At 39.9% G+C, this 14,540-nt stretch overlaps 2 protein-coding genes across 6 annotated transcripts in view; one reads left to right on the top strand and one right to left on the bottom strand.

The window, feature by feature from the left end:
- Nucleotides 1-4,281, top strand: part of LOC139759669 (uncharacterized) — an 85,392-nt gene extending 81,111 nt beyond the window's left edge. The window contains 2 exon segments of the mRNA XM_071682073.1: nucleotides 3,507-4,119; nucleotides 4,268-4,281. Coding sequence (XP_071538174.1) covers nucleotides 3,507-4,119; nucleotides 4,268-4,281 — 627 coding nt within the window.
- Nucleotides 4,282-5,604: 1,323 nt separating this feature from the next.
- LOC139759691 (N(4)-(Beta-N-acetylglucosaminyl)-L-asparaginase-like) lies at nucleotides 5,605-9,904 on the bottom strand. 5 transcript variants are annotated; one of them, XM_071682092.1, is made up of 5 exons: nucleotides 9,778-9,864; nucleotides 8,415-8,495; nucleotides 7,985-8,116; nucleotides 7,484-7,646; nucleotides 5,605-6,594 (listed from the first exon to the last, which is right to left on the bottom strand). In XM_071682092.1, the coding sequence occupies exons 3-5, from the start codon at nucleotides 8,106-8,108 to the stop codon at nucleotides 5,835-5,837; spliced, it is 1,047 nt and encodes a 348-aa protein (XP_071538193.1). In that variant the 5' UTR covers nucleotides 8,109-8,116; nucleotides 8,415-8,495; nucleotides 9,778-9,864; the 3' UTR covers nucleotides 5,605-5,834. The 5 variants fall into 5 exon arrangements, with proteins under 5 accessions (XP_071538193.1, XP_071538195.1, XP_071538192.1 ...); XM_071682094.1 differs by having other exon boundaries at nucleotides 8,358-8,495; XM_071682091.1 differs by lacking the exon at nucleotides 8,415-8,495 and having other exon boundaries at nucleotides 9,778-9,904.
- Nucleotides 9,905-14,540: the final 4,636 nt, after the last annotated feature.

Genomic DNA, 14,540 nt, shown 5'->3' on the forward strand with positions numbered 1-14,540 from the left:
TTTTAGGTAAGAGAGCTATGGGCTCAGAATTTCTTGGCAAGAGAGTTATGGGATCTGAATTCTTGGGAAAACGGGCGATGGGCTCAGAATTTTTAGGTAAGAGAGCTATGGGCTCAGAATTTTTAGGGAAAAGGGCAATGGGCTCAGAATTTTTAGGGAAAAGGGCAATGGGCTCAGAATTTTTAGGGAAAAGGGCAATGGGCTCAGAATTTTTAGGTAAGAGAGCTATGGGCTCAGAATTTTTAGGGAAAAGGGCAATGGGCTCAGAATTTTTAGGTAAGAGAGCTATGGGCTCAGAATTTTTAGGTAAGAGAGCTATGGGCTCAGAATTTTTAGGGAAAAGGGCAATGGGCTCAGAATTTTTAGGTAAGAGAGCTATGGGCTCAGAATTTTTAGGTAAGAGAGCTATGGGCTCAGAATTTTTAGGTAAGAGAGCTATGGGCTCAGAATTTTTAGGGAAAAGGGCAATGGGCTCAGAATTTTTAGGTAAGAGAGCTATGGGCTCAGAATTTTTAGGTAAGAGAGCTATGGGCTCAGAATTTTTAGGTAAGAGAGCTATGGGCTCAGAATTTTTAGGTAAGAGAGCTATGGGCTCAGAATTTTTAGGTAAGAGAGCTATGGGCTCAGAATTTTTAGGGAAAAGGGCAATGGGCTCAGAATTTTTAGGGAAAAGGGCAATGGGCTCAGAATTTTTAGGTAAGAGAGCTATGGGCTCAGAATTTTTAGGTAAGAGAGCTATGGGCTCAGAATTTTTAGGGAAAAGGGCAATGGGCTCAGAATTTTTAGGTAAGAGAGCTATGGGCTCAGAATTTTTAGGTAAGAGAGCTATGGGCTCAGAATTTTTAGGTAAGAGAGCTATGGGCTCAGAATTTTTAGGTAAGAGAGCTATGGGCTCAGAATTTTTAGGTAAGAGAGCTATGGGCTCAGAATTTTTAGGTAAGAGAGCTATGGGCTCAGAATTTTTAGGTAAGAGAGCTATGGGCTCAGAATTTTTAGGTAAGAGAGCTATGGGCTCAGAATTTTTAGGGAAAAGGGCAATGGGCTCAGAATTTTTAGGTAAGAGAGCTATGGGCTCAGAATTTTTAGGGAAAAGGGCAATGGGCTCAGAATTTTTAGGTAAGAGAGCTATGGGCTCAGAATTTTTAGGTAAGAGAGCTATGGGCTCAGAATTTTTAGGGAAAAGGGCAATGGGCTCAGAATTTTTAGGTAAGAGAGCTATGGGCTCAGAATTTTTAGGTAAGAGAGCTATGGGCTCAGAATTTTTAGGTAAGAGAGCTATGGGCTCAGAATTTTTAGGTAAGAGAGCTATGGGCTCAGAATTTTTAGGTAAGAGAGCTATGGGCTCAGAATTTTTAGGGAAAAGGGCAATGGGCTCAGAATTTTTAGGTAAGAGAGCTATGGGCTCAGAATTTTTAGGGAAAAGGGCAATGGGCTCAGAATTTTTAGGTAAGAGAGCTATGGGCTCAGAATTTTTAGGTAAGAGAGCTATGGGCTCAGAATTTTTAGGTAAGAGAGCTATGGGCTCAGAATTTTTAGGTAAGAGAGCTATGGGCTCAGAATTTTTAGGGAAAAGGGCAATGGGCTCAGAATTTTTAGGTAAGAGAGCTATGGGCTCAGAATTTTTAGGTAAGAGAGCTATGGGCTCAGAATTTTTAGGTAAGAGAGCTATGGGCTCAGAATTTTTAGGGAAAAGGGCAATGGGCTCAGAATTTTTAGGGAAAAGGGCAATGGGCTCAGAATTTTTAGGGAAAAGGGCAATGGGCTCAGAATTTTTAGGGAAAAGGGCAATGGGCTCAGAATTTTTAGGTAAGAGAGCTATGGGCTCAGAATTTTTAGGGAAAAGGGCAATGGGCTCAGAATTTTTAGGTAAGAGAGCTATGGGCTCAGAATTTTTAGGTAAGAGAGCTATGGGCTCAGAATTTTTAGGTAAGAGAGCTATGGGCTCAGAATTTTTAGGGAAAAGGGCAATGGGCTCAGAATTTTTAGGTAAGAGAGCTATGGGCTCAGAATTTTTAGGGAAAAGGGCAATGGGCTCAGAATTTTTAGGGAAAAGGGCAATGGGCTCAGAATTTTTAGGGAAAAGGGCAATGGGCTCAGAATTTTTAGGTAAGAGAGCTATGGGCTCAGAATTTTTAGGTAAGAGAGCTATGGGCTCAGAATTTTTAGGTAAGAGAGCTATGGGCTCAGAATTTTTAGGTAAGAGAGCTATGGGCTCAGAATTTTTAGGGAAAAGGGCAATGGGCTCAGAATTTTTAGGGAAAAGGGCAATGGGCTCAGAATTTTTAGGGAAAAGGGCAATGGGCTCAGAATTTTTAGGGAAAAGGGCAATGGGCTCAGAATTTTTAGGTAAGAGAGCTATGGGCTCAGAATTTTTAGGTAAGAGAGCTATGGGCTCAGAATTTTTAGGGAAAAGGGCAATGGGCTCAGAATTTTTAGGTAAGAGAGCTATGGGCTCAGAATTTTTAGGTAAGAGAGCTATGGGCTCAGAATTTTTAGGGAAAAGGGCAATGGGCTCAGAATTTTTAGGGAAAAGGGCAATGGGCTCAGAATTTTTAGGTAAGAGAGCTATGGGCTCAGAATTTTTAGGGAAAAGGGCAATGGGCTCAGAATTTTTAGGGAAAAGGGCAATGGGCTCAGAATTTTTAGGGAAAAGGGCAATGGGCTCAGAATTTTTAGGGAAAAGGGCAATGGGCTCAGAATTTTTAGGGAAAAGGGCAATGGGCTCAGAATTTTTAGGGAAAAGGGCAATGGGCTCAGAATTTTTAGGTAAGAGAGCTATGGGCTCAGAATTTTTAGGTAAGAGAGCTATGGGCTCAGAATTTTTAGGGAAAAGGGCAATGGGCTCAGAATTTTTAGGTAAGAGAGCTATGGGCTCAGAATTTTTAGGTAAGAGAGCTATGGGCTCAGAATTTTTAGGTAAGAGAGCTATGGGCTCAGAATTTTTAGGTAAGAGAGCTATGGGCTCAGAATTTTTAGGGAAAAGGGCAATGGGCTCAGAATTTTTAGGGAAAAGGGCAATGGGCTCAGAATTTTTAGGTAAGAGAGCTATGGGCTCAGAATTTTTAGGGAAAAGGGCAATGGGCTCAGAATTTTTAGGTAAGAGAGCTATGGGCTCAGAATTTTTAGGGAAAAGGGCAATGGGCTCAGAATTTTTAGGTAAGAGAGCTATGGGCTCAGAATTTTTAGGTAAGAGAGCTATGGGCTCAGAATTTTTAGGGAAAAGGGCAATGGGCTCAGAATTTTTAGGTAAGAGAGCTATGGGCTCAGAATTTTTAGGTAAGAGAGCTATGGGCTCAGAATTTTTAGGGAAAAGGGCAATGGGCTCAGAATTTTTAGGTAAGAGAGCTATGGGCTCAGAATTTTTAGGTAAGAGAGCTATGGGCTCAGAATTTTTAGGTAAGAGAGCTATGGGCTCAGAATTTTTAGGTAAGAGAGCTATGGGCTCAGAATTTTTAGGTAAGAGAGCTATGGGCTCAGAATTTTTAGGGAAAAGGGCAATGGGCTCAGAATTTTTAGGGAAAAGGGCAATGGGCTCAGAATTTTTAGGTAAGAGAGCTATGGGCTCAGAATTTTTAGGTAAGAGAGCTATGGGCTCAGAATTTTTAGGTAAGAGAGCTATGGGCTCAGAATTTTTAGGGAAAAGGGCAATGGGCTCAGAATTTTTAGGGAAAAGGGCAATGGGCTCAGAATTTTTAGGTAAGAGAGCTATGGGCTCAGAATTTTTAGGTAAGAGAGCTATGGGCTCAGAATTTCTTGGCAAGAGAGTTATGGGATCTGAATTCTTGGGAAAACGGGCGATGGGCTCAGAATTTTTAGGTAAGAGAGCTATGGGCTCAGAATTTTTAGGTAAGAGAGCTATGGGCTCAGAATTTTTAGGGAAAAGGGCAATGGGCTCAGAATTTTTAGGTAAGAGAGCTATGGGCTCAGAATTTTTAGGGAAAAGGGCAATGGGCTCAGAATTTTTAGGTAAGAGAGCTATGGGCTCAGAATTTTTAGGTAAGAGAGCTATGGGCTCAGAATTTTTAGGTAAGAGAGCTATGGGCTCAGAATTTTTAGGGAAAAGGGCAATGGGCTCAGAATTTCTTGGCAAGAGAGTTATGGTCTTGCCGGGTCAACCCTGTATATACACACATATGTCAACAATAAAATATGAAAAAAAAATCATAAACTTTAATTTACTCCATAAATCCTAACCAATTTGATAAGTTACTTTGGTATCCACTTCCCTGTTTAAGATAGAGGTTTAAGTTAGTAACCTTTTCCGCAGTTTTGAAGACGTGAAAATCAAGCTAAGTGTAGTATGGCAGATGAGGGACAGATGACAGATGTAATGTTCAGAGAGGTAACAGTGGCTGACCCCGATCTCTGCCTCAGGTGAGCTAATAAGGGGTAAGATATTCTCAGTCCTTGAAGAAAATACCGTAAGAATAATCAATCTTTTGTATTCTTGCTGTTCAAAGAACACAAGGAACAGGTGTAGTTCATGGTGGGAAATGGAGATTTCAAGAAAATAAGAGAGGTGTGCTTGCTCGAGAGATTTAAGAGACCTTTAGCATCTAATGTAAGAACTTATCTAGAGGAAAATAAACTTAAGCTCTAGAAAAGGGATGCCTCTTTAGCATATGATTGTTCTAACTCATATGATATTTTATGATCAGTCGTTACAATACAGGAAGTATTTATTTACACCTCTGATCCCACTCCCAGCCAGCGATGAATGCAAACGATCCGCTGCTCGAAGGCAAATGTTGAGTTGTGTTGTATGTTAACGTAATCACCTGCTGATGGTCGTGGTGGCAGACGGCACTGTGACTGACAGACTGAAACCAACTGTCACGTTCACGAGACAGTAATGGCCAGCCAGTCTAGTCCAGTGGACATCAGCAAAGTACATCATCATCATCATCCTGTACCGAAACTTGGAAAGTGCTGTGGCTTCTCTGTCCTGATGCCTTTTACCTACAGAATTTTTCACAGCTTGTCGCAAGAACGTTCTCAGCCTCTTCAAATATTGAGCTTTATTCACTGCCATGTTACAGGGGTCGTACCTTCCTACAAACAGTTATTAAAAGGAGAGGTCAGAGGCCTAAATTTGTCCAGTTAGGAAGATAGAAGAGTAAGGGTGACCTGATAAGCTTTCAGTGATCAAATAACAATAATTGCATAATTTTATTACAGAATAAAGGGTATACTGTCGTCAGATCTAAAACCAAAAACAAACTAATCAAAAGCTAAGTTATACAAATAAGTTACTATGATTCACCTAAGAGGGTATATTAAGCTTGTATGGGGTTGAGTGGCCCATAAAGCGAACCATCCCGCAACTGAATGGCTGGAAAAACTGAAACTAGCAAGTAGTTATGAGTGCAAGATAGATCAAGAGGCAGTTAGATAGACACAATATAGGCAAGCAGAAAAAGCGATGTTAGCAAAAAGGCAATTAGTGTTGAATAAGAAGACCAGAGTGTAAACTGTAACTAATGTTTATAAGATCTATGCACTATCGTGGGAAAAATAAGAATGTGACTATAACATGTAAAAGAAAATAGTTGATGCTCTAATGTTTTTGAGGTATTGGATATTGTATATATAAAGCGAACGAAATGAAATCTTAAGCAGCTTTATTGCAGGAAGTGTAGAAGGATCATTGAGATTAGTTTTACAGGAATGATAGGCAATACGCAGTCGAGAGTAATAAGTATTGTCACTTATCCAGAAAACAACTGGATGAAAAATCTGTAAGGCGTTCTCTATATAACTCGACTTCCATGAGCTTGGGAAGTCATGTTCTGGGTACAGCCTATCAGTCATACAAACAATAAGAGACTTTTCATTTATGCAAAGCAATTTACTGTCATCAGAGTCACTGACTGTGATTCCGAGTTGACTACTGTGTACGGGAAGGTAGAGTAGCCATAGCAAGACGCACCGTATTCCCCGTTAAATTTCACTGCTATAAGAGCACCTCTAAAAGATGGATAGAAATAAACAATTCTCTTTAAAGCTGCTTTAGCAGCTTCATCAGGTGGTAGGCCGGAACGCATCGACTCTACAGCCATCAATGTTGGCATAAAACGCATCATTACATCTCCATTACCAGTGGCTACAGCAGCTCCTACAAACTTATCAACGTAGGCTCCACTGCCTGGGATGGGCGAGTCGCCAACCCTCCCAGGGATCTTGTTTCTGAGACCATTAGTCGAGGTTCCTGCACAAATATTGCCATCTTGATCTATAGCTATCATTCCAATAGTATCATGGTTGTCAATATCAACTGCTTTATCGTTACAATCTTGACTCAACTTCAAACTCCTTGGGTTTAGTGGACGGTAAGGTCCACATGAAGTGGTTGGGTCTGGTTCTACGTTCTTCCACTTGTTTGGCTGACATGATTCATCAATCCACTTTTCATGTGTTTCCAGTGATTGCTTAGTTGTTAGAATTTCTTCCTTAAATCCCATTTGGAGGGCGAACTCTGTGGCCTGCTCCCCCGCCAGCAGCGTGTGGTCTGTGTGTTCCATCACCATCCGCGCGACCGATATGGCGTTCTTCACTCTTCGCAATGCACCAACTGCGCCCACTTCATGCACTGACCTGAGAGAGATAAATGAAAGTTATTTAAAGCCAATATTAAGAAGGGAATACTTTCCAACTATATTAGAATTACTAATGACTCTTATCCAAGTTCCTGATCTAATTCAGACATTATCAGAATGCTTCGTTATCCATATATCTATCTATATCTACTACCACTAAACCCTGTTCTCATTAAAGTGGGGAGGACCAAGTATATATATATATATATATATATATATATATATATATATATATATATATATATATATATATATATTCATACTATTCGCCGTTCCCCACGTTAGTGAGGTAGCGTTAAGAACAGAGGACTGAGCCTTTGAGGGAAATGTTCCTTCTTTCGGAAAATTAAAGATGAGAGCGGAGGATTTCTAGAATTCCTATCAAAAACTCAGCCTCCTTGAAGTTCATCCTATATGTTTATCAAGGATTTCACAATTTTTCAGGAATTCGTGTTCATCTATATAATACCAGATTACAGACTGTAATGCTTTCCTACCTCAACCTGCATAAGTAAACATAGCAATATATATATATATATATATATATATATATACATATATATATATATATATATATATATATATATATATATATATATATATATAATAAAAGCCCTCCTCGAAACTACTCTGTGAAAACTTAATTTTCCAAAAAGACAAAGAATAAATGAGCGTCCACCTCGAACCTTCCGGTCCCACACCTATGGTGTCCCACACTGCACAAAGATGGAACCTTTGTACTTCCTCGTTGTCACGAACCATTGCACATGAGCGAGGAGACTGTACAAATCGTGCATTATCTGAACAATTATGTACATTAGTGTTTATTTCTTATGATGTACAAATGTACGTGCACATCCGTGTGATTCATGTGAAACTTGACCTACCCATCCATGATCATTGCGTCCAATGTGGTCTCTCCATTTCCATCAGGTCTGCCACCGAAGCCGACCGAGTTGCGACACAGATGTGGTGACTCTTCGCAGGAGCCACAGCCTCTCTCAACAGCATCTACAGCAGAGCCATTATCCCTCTGGAAGGTTTTCCAAGCTGGAAAGAAACACATTGTTGGCTATCTCATTAGGTAAGCATACAGAAAGAAAAAATATAACACAACTGCAGTTCCTTTAAGAGTGAGTGCATCATATCGGAAATATATTTAGAGGCTTATTTTCCGACGATCATAACTTTTGTGTTAGCGAGGGAAATTCCCTGAGAATACTCACTCAAAGATATTTCCGTTCATTTGAAAACATTTCACTTTAGGGTTTTTCTAGTTGACCGAATTCCAACATTCACGCAATGAATTGCTATGAAATTAGTAAACTCATTGTCAGCTATGAAGTTTCTCGATACAGTCAGTATAGATAACAGAATATAGGTCGTACCCTCTGCTGTAGCGTTTGGGAAATTCCAAGTGGAAATTGCTATTGGCAGTGATACTTGTGCAGTTGGCGCCGCCCTGGTGACCAGAGCCAATACGAACACGAATCCAGCTGATTTTCGTCCCATTGTGCAGCCTGGGGAAAGATGCCTAAGTTAAATGCATAAAAGATGATGTCCTCCTAAATCCCTCTTGTTCAAAAGCGGGAAAAAGCCCGAAATATGCTTTCAGTATTATCCCAAAGTCTTAGTATCATGTAGTCGTGATTTAAATTGAGTAGAAATTTTTATATGCAGTTACACAATCAAGATATGTATAATAAAAGTGCAAACTCCAACCTATAAGAACTGATTACTAATTGATAAACGGGAGAGCACCTTGTAAAAGTGGAAGCACAATCACTTGAGTCAGAAAGAAATAAAAAATAATTCCACCTGATGACGTAGAGGAAAAGAGCGTAATCTTGTTGAAAGACGTACGACTGTGGAATTACAAGATTGCATTAGTATCATTTCCTGGAAAAGAGAAATAAGCTGATTCTAACCTGAGCACTGAGAGAAGTAATGTAAATATTATTAGTCATTCTGTTTTGAACGAAAACAAGAGTGCGTACATGAAGTTTCAAAACTTCATTATATATATATATATATATATATATATATATATATATATATATATATATATATATATATATATATATATATATATATTCATACATATTTACCATTTCCCGCGTTAGCAAGATAGCTTTCCAGAACGGATGACCGATCCTTAGAAGGATATCTCCTCCTATGGCCCCCTTCTCTGTTCCTTCTTTTGGAAAAGTAAAACTGGACGGGAGGATTTCCAATTTTGTCCTCCCAACTAACTCTTGAACCAGACCCAACCAGACATACACCCATCTGAAACTACACTTCCCAGACACATACGAGTTACACTTTATGTCAACGCTCTGGACAGTACCTATCTCTACAGTACTACAAATACTGATTCAACATGCCTCAAGACTCCTCATGCCCGCAGTCGTACTCTCCAGCACGTACTTGAAAACATATTCTACAAAGACACTTTACCAGTATTCTGTACTATTGAACTACATTTGCAGACATTAGGGACAAAAGGATATCCAACAATGGACCGGAAGCTGATAACGACAGAGCAATCGCATAGTTCTACATCCCAGGGTCGAACCTTTATACTGTGGTACAAATACCTTCAACCATGCGCTACCTAACCCAGGTTACACTTAGCTGTTAAACTAACCTCGTCTAATTCAAGTTAGCAAATATCTGGTGGAGGTGTACAGTGTCCAACCTACTCAAATATATCGCCACAATCTTCCGCGGTCAAAGTGATGGTAACCTGCCAAACCAGTCTAGTGACGATTTACACCATCGTCAAGTTTCCGTGTACTGACACTTGGAAACCGCTGCGCTTGCTCTATCCTTTGTCAGTCATCTACGAAATCTTTCACTCTTTGCTTTAAGAGCTTTCTCATCCTAACCATATGTTCCTTATTCGCTGTTATGCAACAGCATTCGTTCCTTCCCTACTCACATTGACAAAGTTCGGTGTCCACATGCTGCTACCAGAGAAAAAATATTAAAGCCATTATGATGTAGGCTACGGATGAAACATTCCTGTTCACCCGAATCCTACAGCTCACTTGTCAATTTGTGAAAAGGAAAATCATGAATATGGCCCTCTGAATACTTGTTCTCTCATGACACTTTCACTTTCACCTTACTTGTTACACTTTCACCTGAAGGAGCAGCGTTCCACTCCGACCACTCGTACCTGAAGCCTTCGAGTCCTTCCAAAGCTCTCACGAAAGTGGCCCTCTGTCAGGAGCGCACGTCCCTTTTACTCGGTAGGTAGTCGGACTATGGGACCCGGCCCGCTTGGTAGGCGAGTGTGACAGCCGCCACACTGATGCCGTCAGCGTCTACCAACCTCCTTTATCCATTTATCTATGATTTGATAATTTCAAGTGTATGAGATTCGACGTCATCAATATCCTTGTTTTAGAGTGAACTGAAACTCCCACTGTTTCGCCACACAAATATGGTAAATGTGTTTAGAAAAAACTCTCTCCCTCGCTCGCATTCTTATTGTCACCAGTTGATATCCCTCCCAGATGTCTTTGATATTATCTCAGTATTTCGATTAAGAGATATCGTCTCAATATTTGGATCCTGAGAGTCAATGTGAAGGTCATTCTTGGTAAAAATGCAAGTTATCTTTTTTTCATTTTTCAAACCAGTACCACTTTTGAGCGCTGTAAACACTACTTTGAATATCTTCGATATTGTCCTTTGTGTTAGACGAAAGCGTGCACTATCTCATCCTATGATTCAGCACATGATGTTAAAGGTCACTAAGCCTCCTCAGCAGTTTCAGGTGCACAGCAGCTTCTTCCACGCAACATTCCACCCATAAGATGTCTCTTCCCAACCAACATATTCCGCAAGGCTTCTAGCTTCTAGCTCCTCTTGATATAATTTGATCGAGCAATCTGTAACTTCATGGCATCAATCATTAGTCAAACGTAATCTCTGCAAGTCAAGTCTACCCTTCACAAACAGGTTATGATGTACAGTGTCCAAGTTTGCCTTGAAACACTACAAACAGTCCCATAACTATCATCCCTCCAACCAGCTGTGGATAGTTCAAGAACACTTTCCAGTTCGCCATTCTGTCATTTTATATATATATATATATATATATATATATATATATATATATATATATATATATATATATATATATATATATAAGCGCGTTAATGGGATGGCCTTGATTAGGGCGTCAGATGTAAATGTGCAGCCGTTGGGACGTGGAAGGTGTTGCAATTGAATTTATTACGAAAGGGGTTGACTGTGTTGTTCATTGCTTAGTAAGGATTTTCAGTGTATGTATGGATGATGATGAGGTGTTTATGGATTGGCGAAATGCATGTAGTGCCATTATATAAAAGCAAGGGGGATAAAGGTGTATGTTCAAACTACAGATTGTACAGAACATCGGACTGAGGAGCAGTGTGGTTTCAGAAGTGGCAGAGGACGTGTGGCTCAGGTGCTTGCTTTAAAAAATGTTTCAGAAATACTTAAGAAACTGATGGATTTTTGTGTGGCATTTATGGATCTGGAGAAGACATATGATAGGGTTGATAGAGATGTTTTGTGGAAGGTCTTAAGAATATACGGTGTGGGAGGTAAGCTACTGCAAGCAGTTTTTTTTTTTTCTTTTAACAGCAGAGTGAATGGTTCCAAGTGAATATTGGTCTGCTAAAGGGGTGTGTGATGTCACCATGGTTACTCAATTTGTTAATGGATAGGGTGGTGAGGAAAGTAAATGTGTGGGTCTTGGAGATAGGGGCAAGTATGCCGTCTGAGGGGGATGGGAGGGCCAGGGAAGTGTGACGGTTCTTTGCTGTTGATACAGTATTGGTGGCAGATTCGAGTGAGAAACTGCAGAAGTTGGTAAGTGAGCTTGTAAGACTGTGTGAAAGGAGAAAATTGAGAGTGAATGTGAATAAGAGTACTACCGCATTAGGTGCAGCAGGGTTGAAGGACAGGTTAGTTGGGGTGTGAGCCTGAATGGCAAAAATATTGGATGAATGAAGTGTTTTAGATATCTGAGAGCAGAAATGGCAGCGAATGGAACCATGGAAGTGGAAGTGAGTCATAAGGTGGGAGATGGTGCAAAGGTTCTGGAAGCACTGAAGAATGTATGGAAAGGGAGGGTAAAAAACGGAAATGTTTGGATGAATATTAGTCACAAAAGTATTAAATGGATACAAGGCATGGACTATATGATAAGACTGTACGAAGAAAGGTGGATGTGTTGGAAATGAAATGTTTGAGGATAGTATGTGGTGTGAAGTGGTTTGATGGAGTAAGTAATGAAAGGGTAATAGAGATGGGTAGTAATAAAAAGAAAGTGTTTGATGAAACAGAGGAGGATGTGCTGAAATGGTTTGGATATATGGAGAGAATGAGTGAGGAAAGGTTGACAAAGAGGATATATGTATCTGAAGTGGAGGCAACAGACAGACTAAATTGGAGAGGGATGGATGGAATGAAAAAGATTTCAAGCGATCAGGGCCTGAACATGCAGGAGGGTGAAAGGCATGCACAGGATTTAGTGAATTGGAATGATGTGGTATACTGGAGTTGATGTGCTGTCAATGGACTGAAACAGGGGATGTAAAGCATTTGGGGTAAGCCATGGAAAGGTCTGTTGAGCCTGGTTGGAGACAGGGACCTGGGGTTTTCGTGCATTACACATGACAGTTAGAGAATGGATGGAAGATGACATGGCCTTTCTTTTTTTGTTCCTGGTGCTACCGCACAAATGCAGGAAACAGTGATCAAGAACAGAAAAAGAAAACAATGGTACTGTAGAGATTACATCCAAATAAGCCTACAAGAAACAGAGACGGATATGCCAAGCTTTCGTCTACTTCCCAAGACAACTTCACTTGCCCTGAAGATGTCTTGAGAAATAGAAATAGATGAAAGCTTGGCTCTGTCTCTTTATTTTGTGCACAAACATATATGTGTGTGTGTGTGTGTGTGTGTGTGTGTGAGTGTGAGATGCAAATGGATCTCATAATAGCATACACAGAGAAATGATGGAAACTAGAAGCCAATCTCACCTTGCCCCCCAAAAATTCATTCCTGCTGGATATAAAAACATATAAATTTCAAACATTTATTCACAGTTATTGTATAATAACATGGAATAAAGGTCTGTATACAAACATTCATTCTGCACAGCAGAAGTATTAAAACTAGTGTAGTAAAATGAAAATTTTACCTACACAAAATATTGCACAAAAATGTAAATTTTCTACTGTGTGGGCAACACATAGTCAACTACATCCTATACACACCACTTCATTATCATCATTTGATACATTCTGTGTCAAAATAAGATTAAGTTTTCTTCTCAACTCACCTATCCAAATCCTTTGTGAACTTTTGCCATCACTTGCCATATGTTGTTTGTCATTGTTTGTCCTGTCACATTTCAGTCTTCTCTGACACAACTTAGCCACTTTGAAGCAGACTTGGCAGGGTGTTCCTTCGATGGTTTCCTTCCAGAACTTTATCCAGTGACCCTAACCATCATCCAAGATGGCCACTGTTGTCAAGTGATGGAAAGTTCCTCAATTAACCTTAACTTCTTGGTTCTATAGCAAACTTACTTCAGCTTTGGTTTGTAATTATAGGATTGAGATTTATGGTGCCACCATTTTTTGCCCATTATGCAAAGTGGCCGTTTATATCACATATTCATGTACAATCACTGAAACCATAAGAAATTTGAGTCAAAATTACCAGGAATGATTTTTTGTGTGGTTCCTTTTGAAAATTGCTTACAGCAATTCCGATCGCCATTCAAGATGATTGCTTTCACTAAAAATAAAAAGTTGTAGCTCTTCCTCTTTTTATCAAATATACAAATTAAGCCTGTTTTGTCAAAAAAAAATCACAAAAATAGTCAGGTGAGCAATATATAGGCTCACATGAACCTCTGGTTATTCTTTGCGAGACCAAGTTTCACTCTTCCACTGTAACCACCTTACCAATTGATCTCTTACTCTACTCATATGCGCTGCAATTCCAGTCACTTGCCAATCTTCAACTGCTGAAATGACACTTGGAATATGAAAACAGCAAGTAACCAAAGAAAAATTGCTGCAAGCATTTCTATAGTGTAACCTCCTTGCTTGAAGCAAACCAGACAATTTTTGAATTCTCAGTTCAAGATCAGACTACTGCTTACTACCCTTGACAATCCTGACCTCTCTACACATGAAAAGTTCTGAAGGTATCTGTACAGTGGTCCTGACACATCCTCACACAAAAAGATTTTTGATGTCCTCTCCTCCACGACGAAAAAAACGTATTTGGCCAAGTCTCATACTAGGCCATCACACCAGAGTCACTCAATGGCTTCACCTCTAAAACTCTTAAACTCTATAATGGAGTTCCCCAAAGACTGGTTCTTTCTCCAACCCTCTTCACAGTCTCTTCCTACATGACCTTACATTACCGCAGGCAAACCTCAACAAGAAGATCCTTTCATAAGCAAATGATCTTGCAATCGACTCCTTGACACCACTGTAGGAACATCAAACATGGAACAGCTGGAACAATGGCCCACCCAGAACAGAATGTCTGCATCTCTACAAAAGTCTTCAGTCAGTCTTCTAACCATAGACTTAAACAAATCCAGCTTACATTCTTCATTCATCCTGAATGGGATGTCTCTTCCACTAAATGAAGCACAAGTCATTCGAGGCATCACATACAACACACATAACACTCACTCCCCACACCAATATCAACACTAAAGCAACACTAACAAATGCCCTAAGAATGCTATGTGGGACCAGCTTTGGACAAAAAAAGAACCTCTCAACATTTACAAACAATTCATCCACGGAAGTCCATGTTTCACTTGAACACACTAGGCATTGGTTGAGGATGTATATGAGTACTTTCAAAGGCATTATGTACTTGATCCACCCCATGGAAAAGGAAATGGCA

Source organism: Panulirus ornatus, chromosome 33, assembly GCF_036320965.1.
Source record: "Panulirus ornatus isolate Po-2019 chromosome 33, ASM3632096v1, whole genome shotgun sequence".
Classification (NCBI taxonomy): domain Eukaryota; kingdom Metazoa; phylum Arthropoda; class Malacostraca; order Decapoda; family Palinuridae; genus Panulirus; species Panulirus ornatus.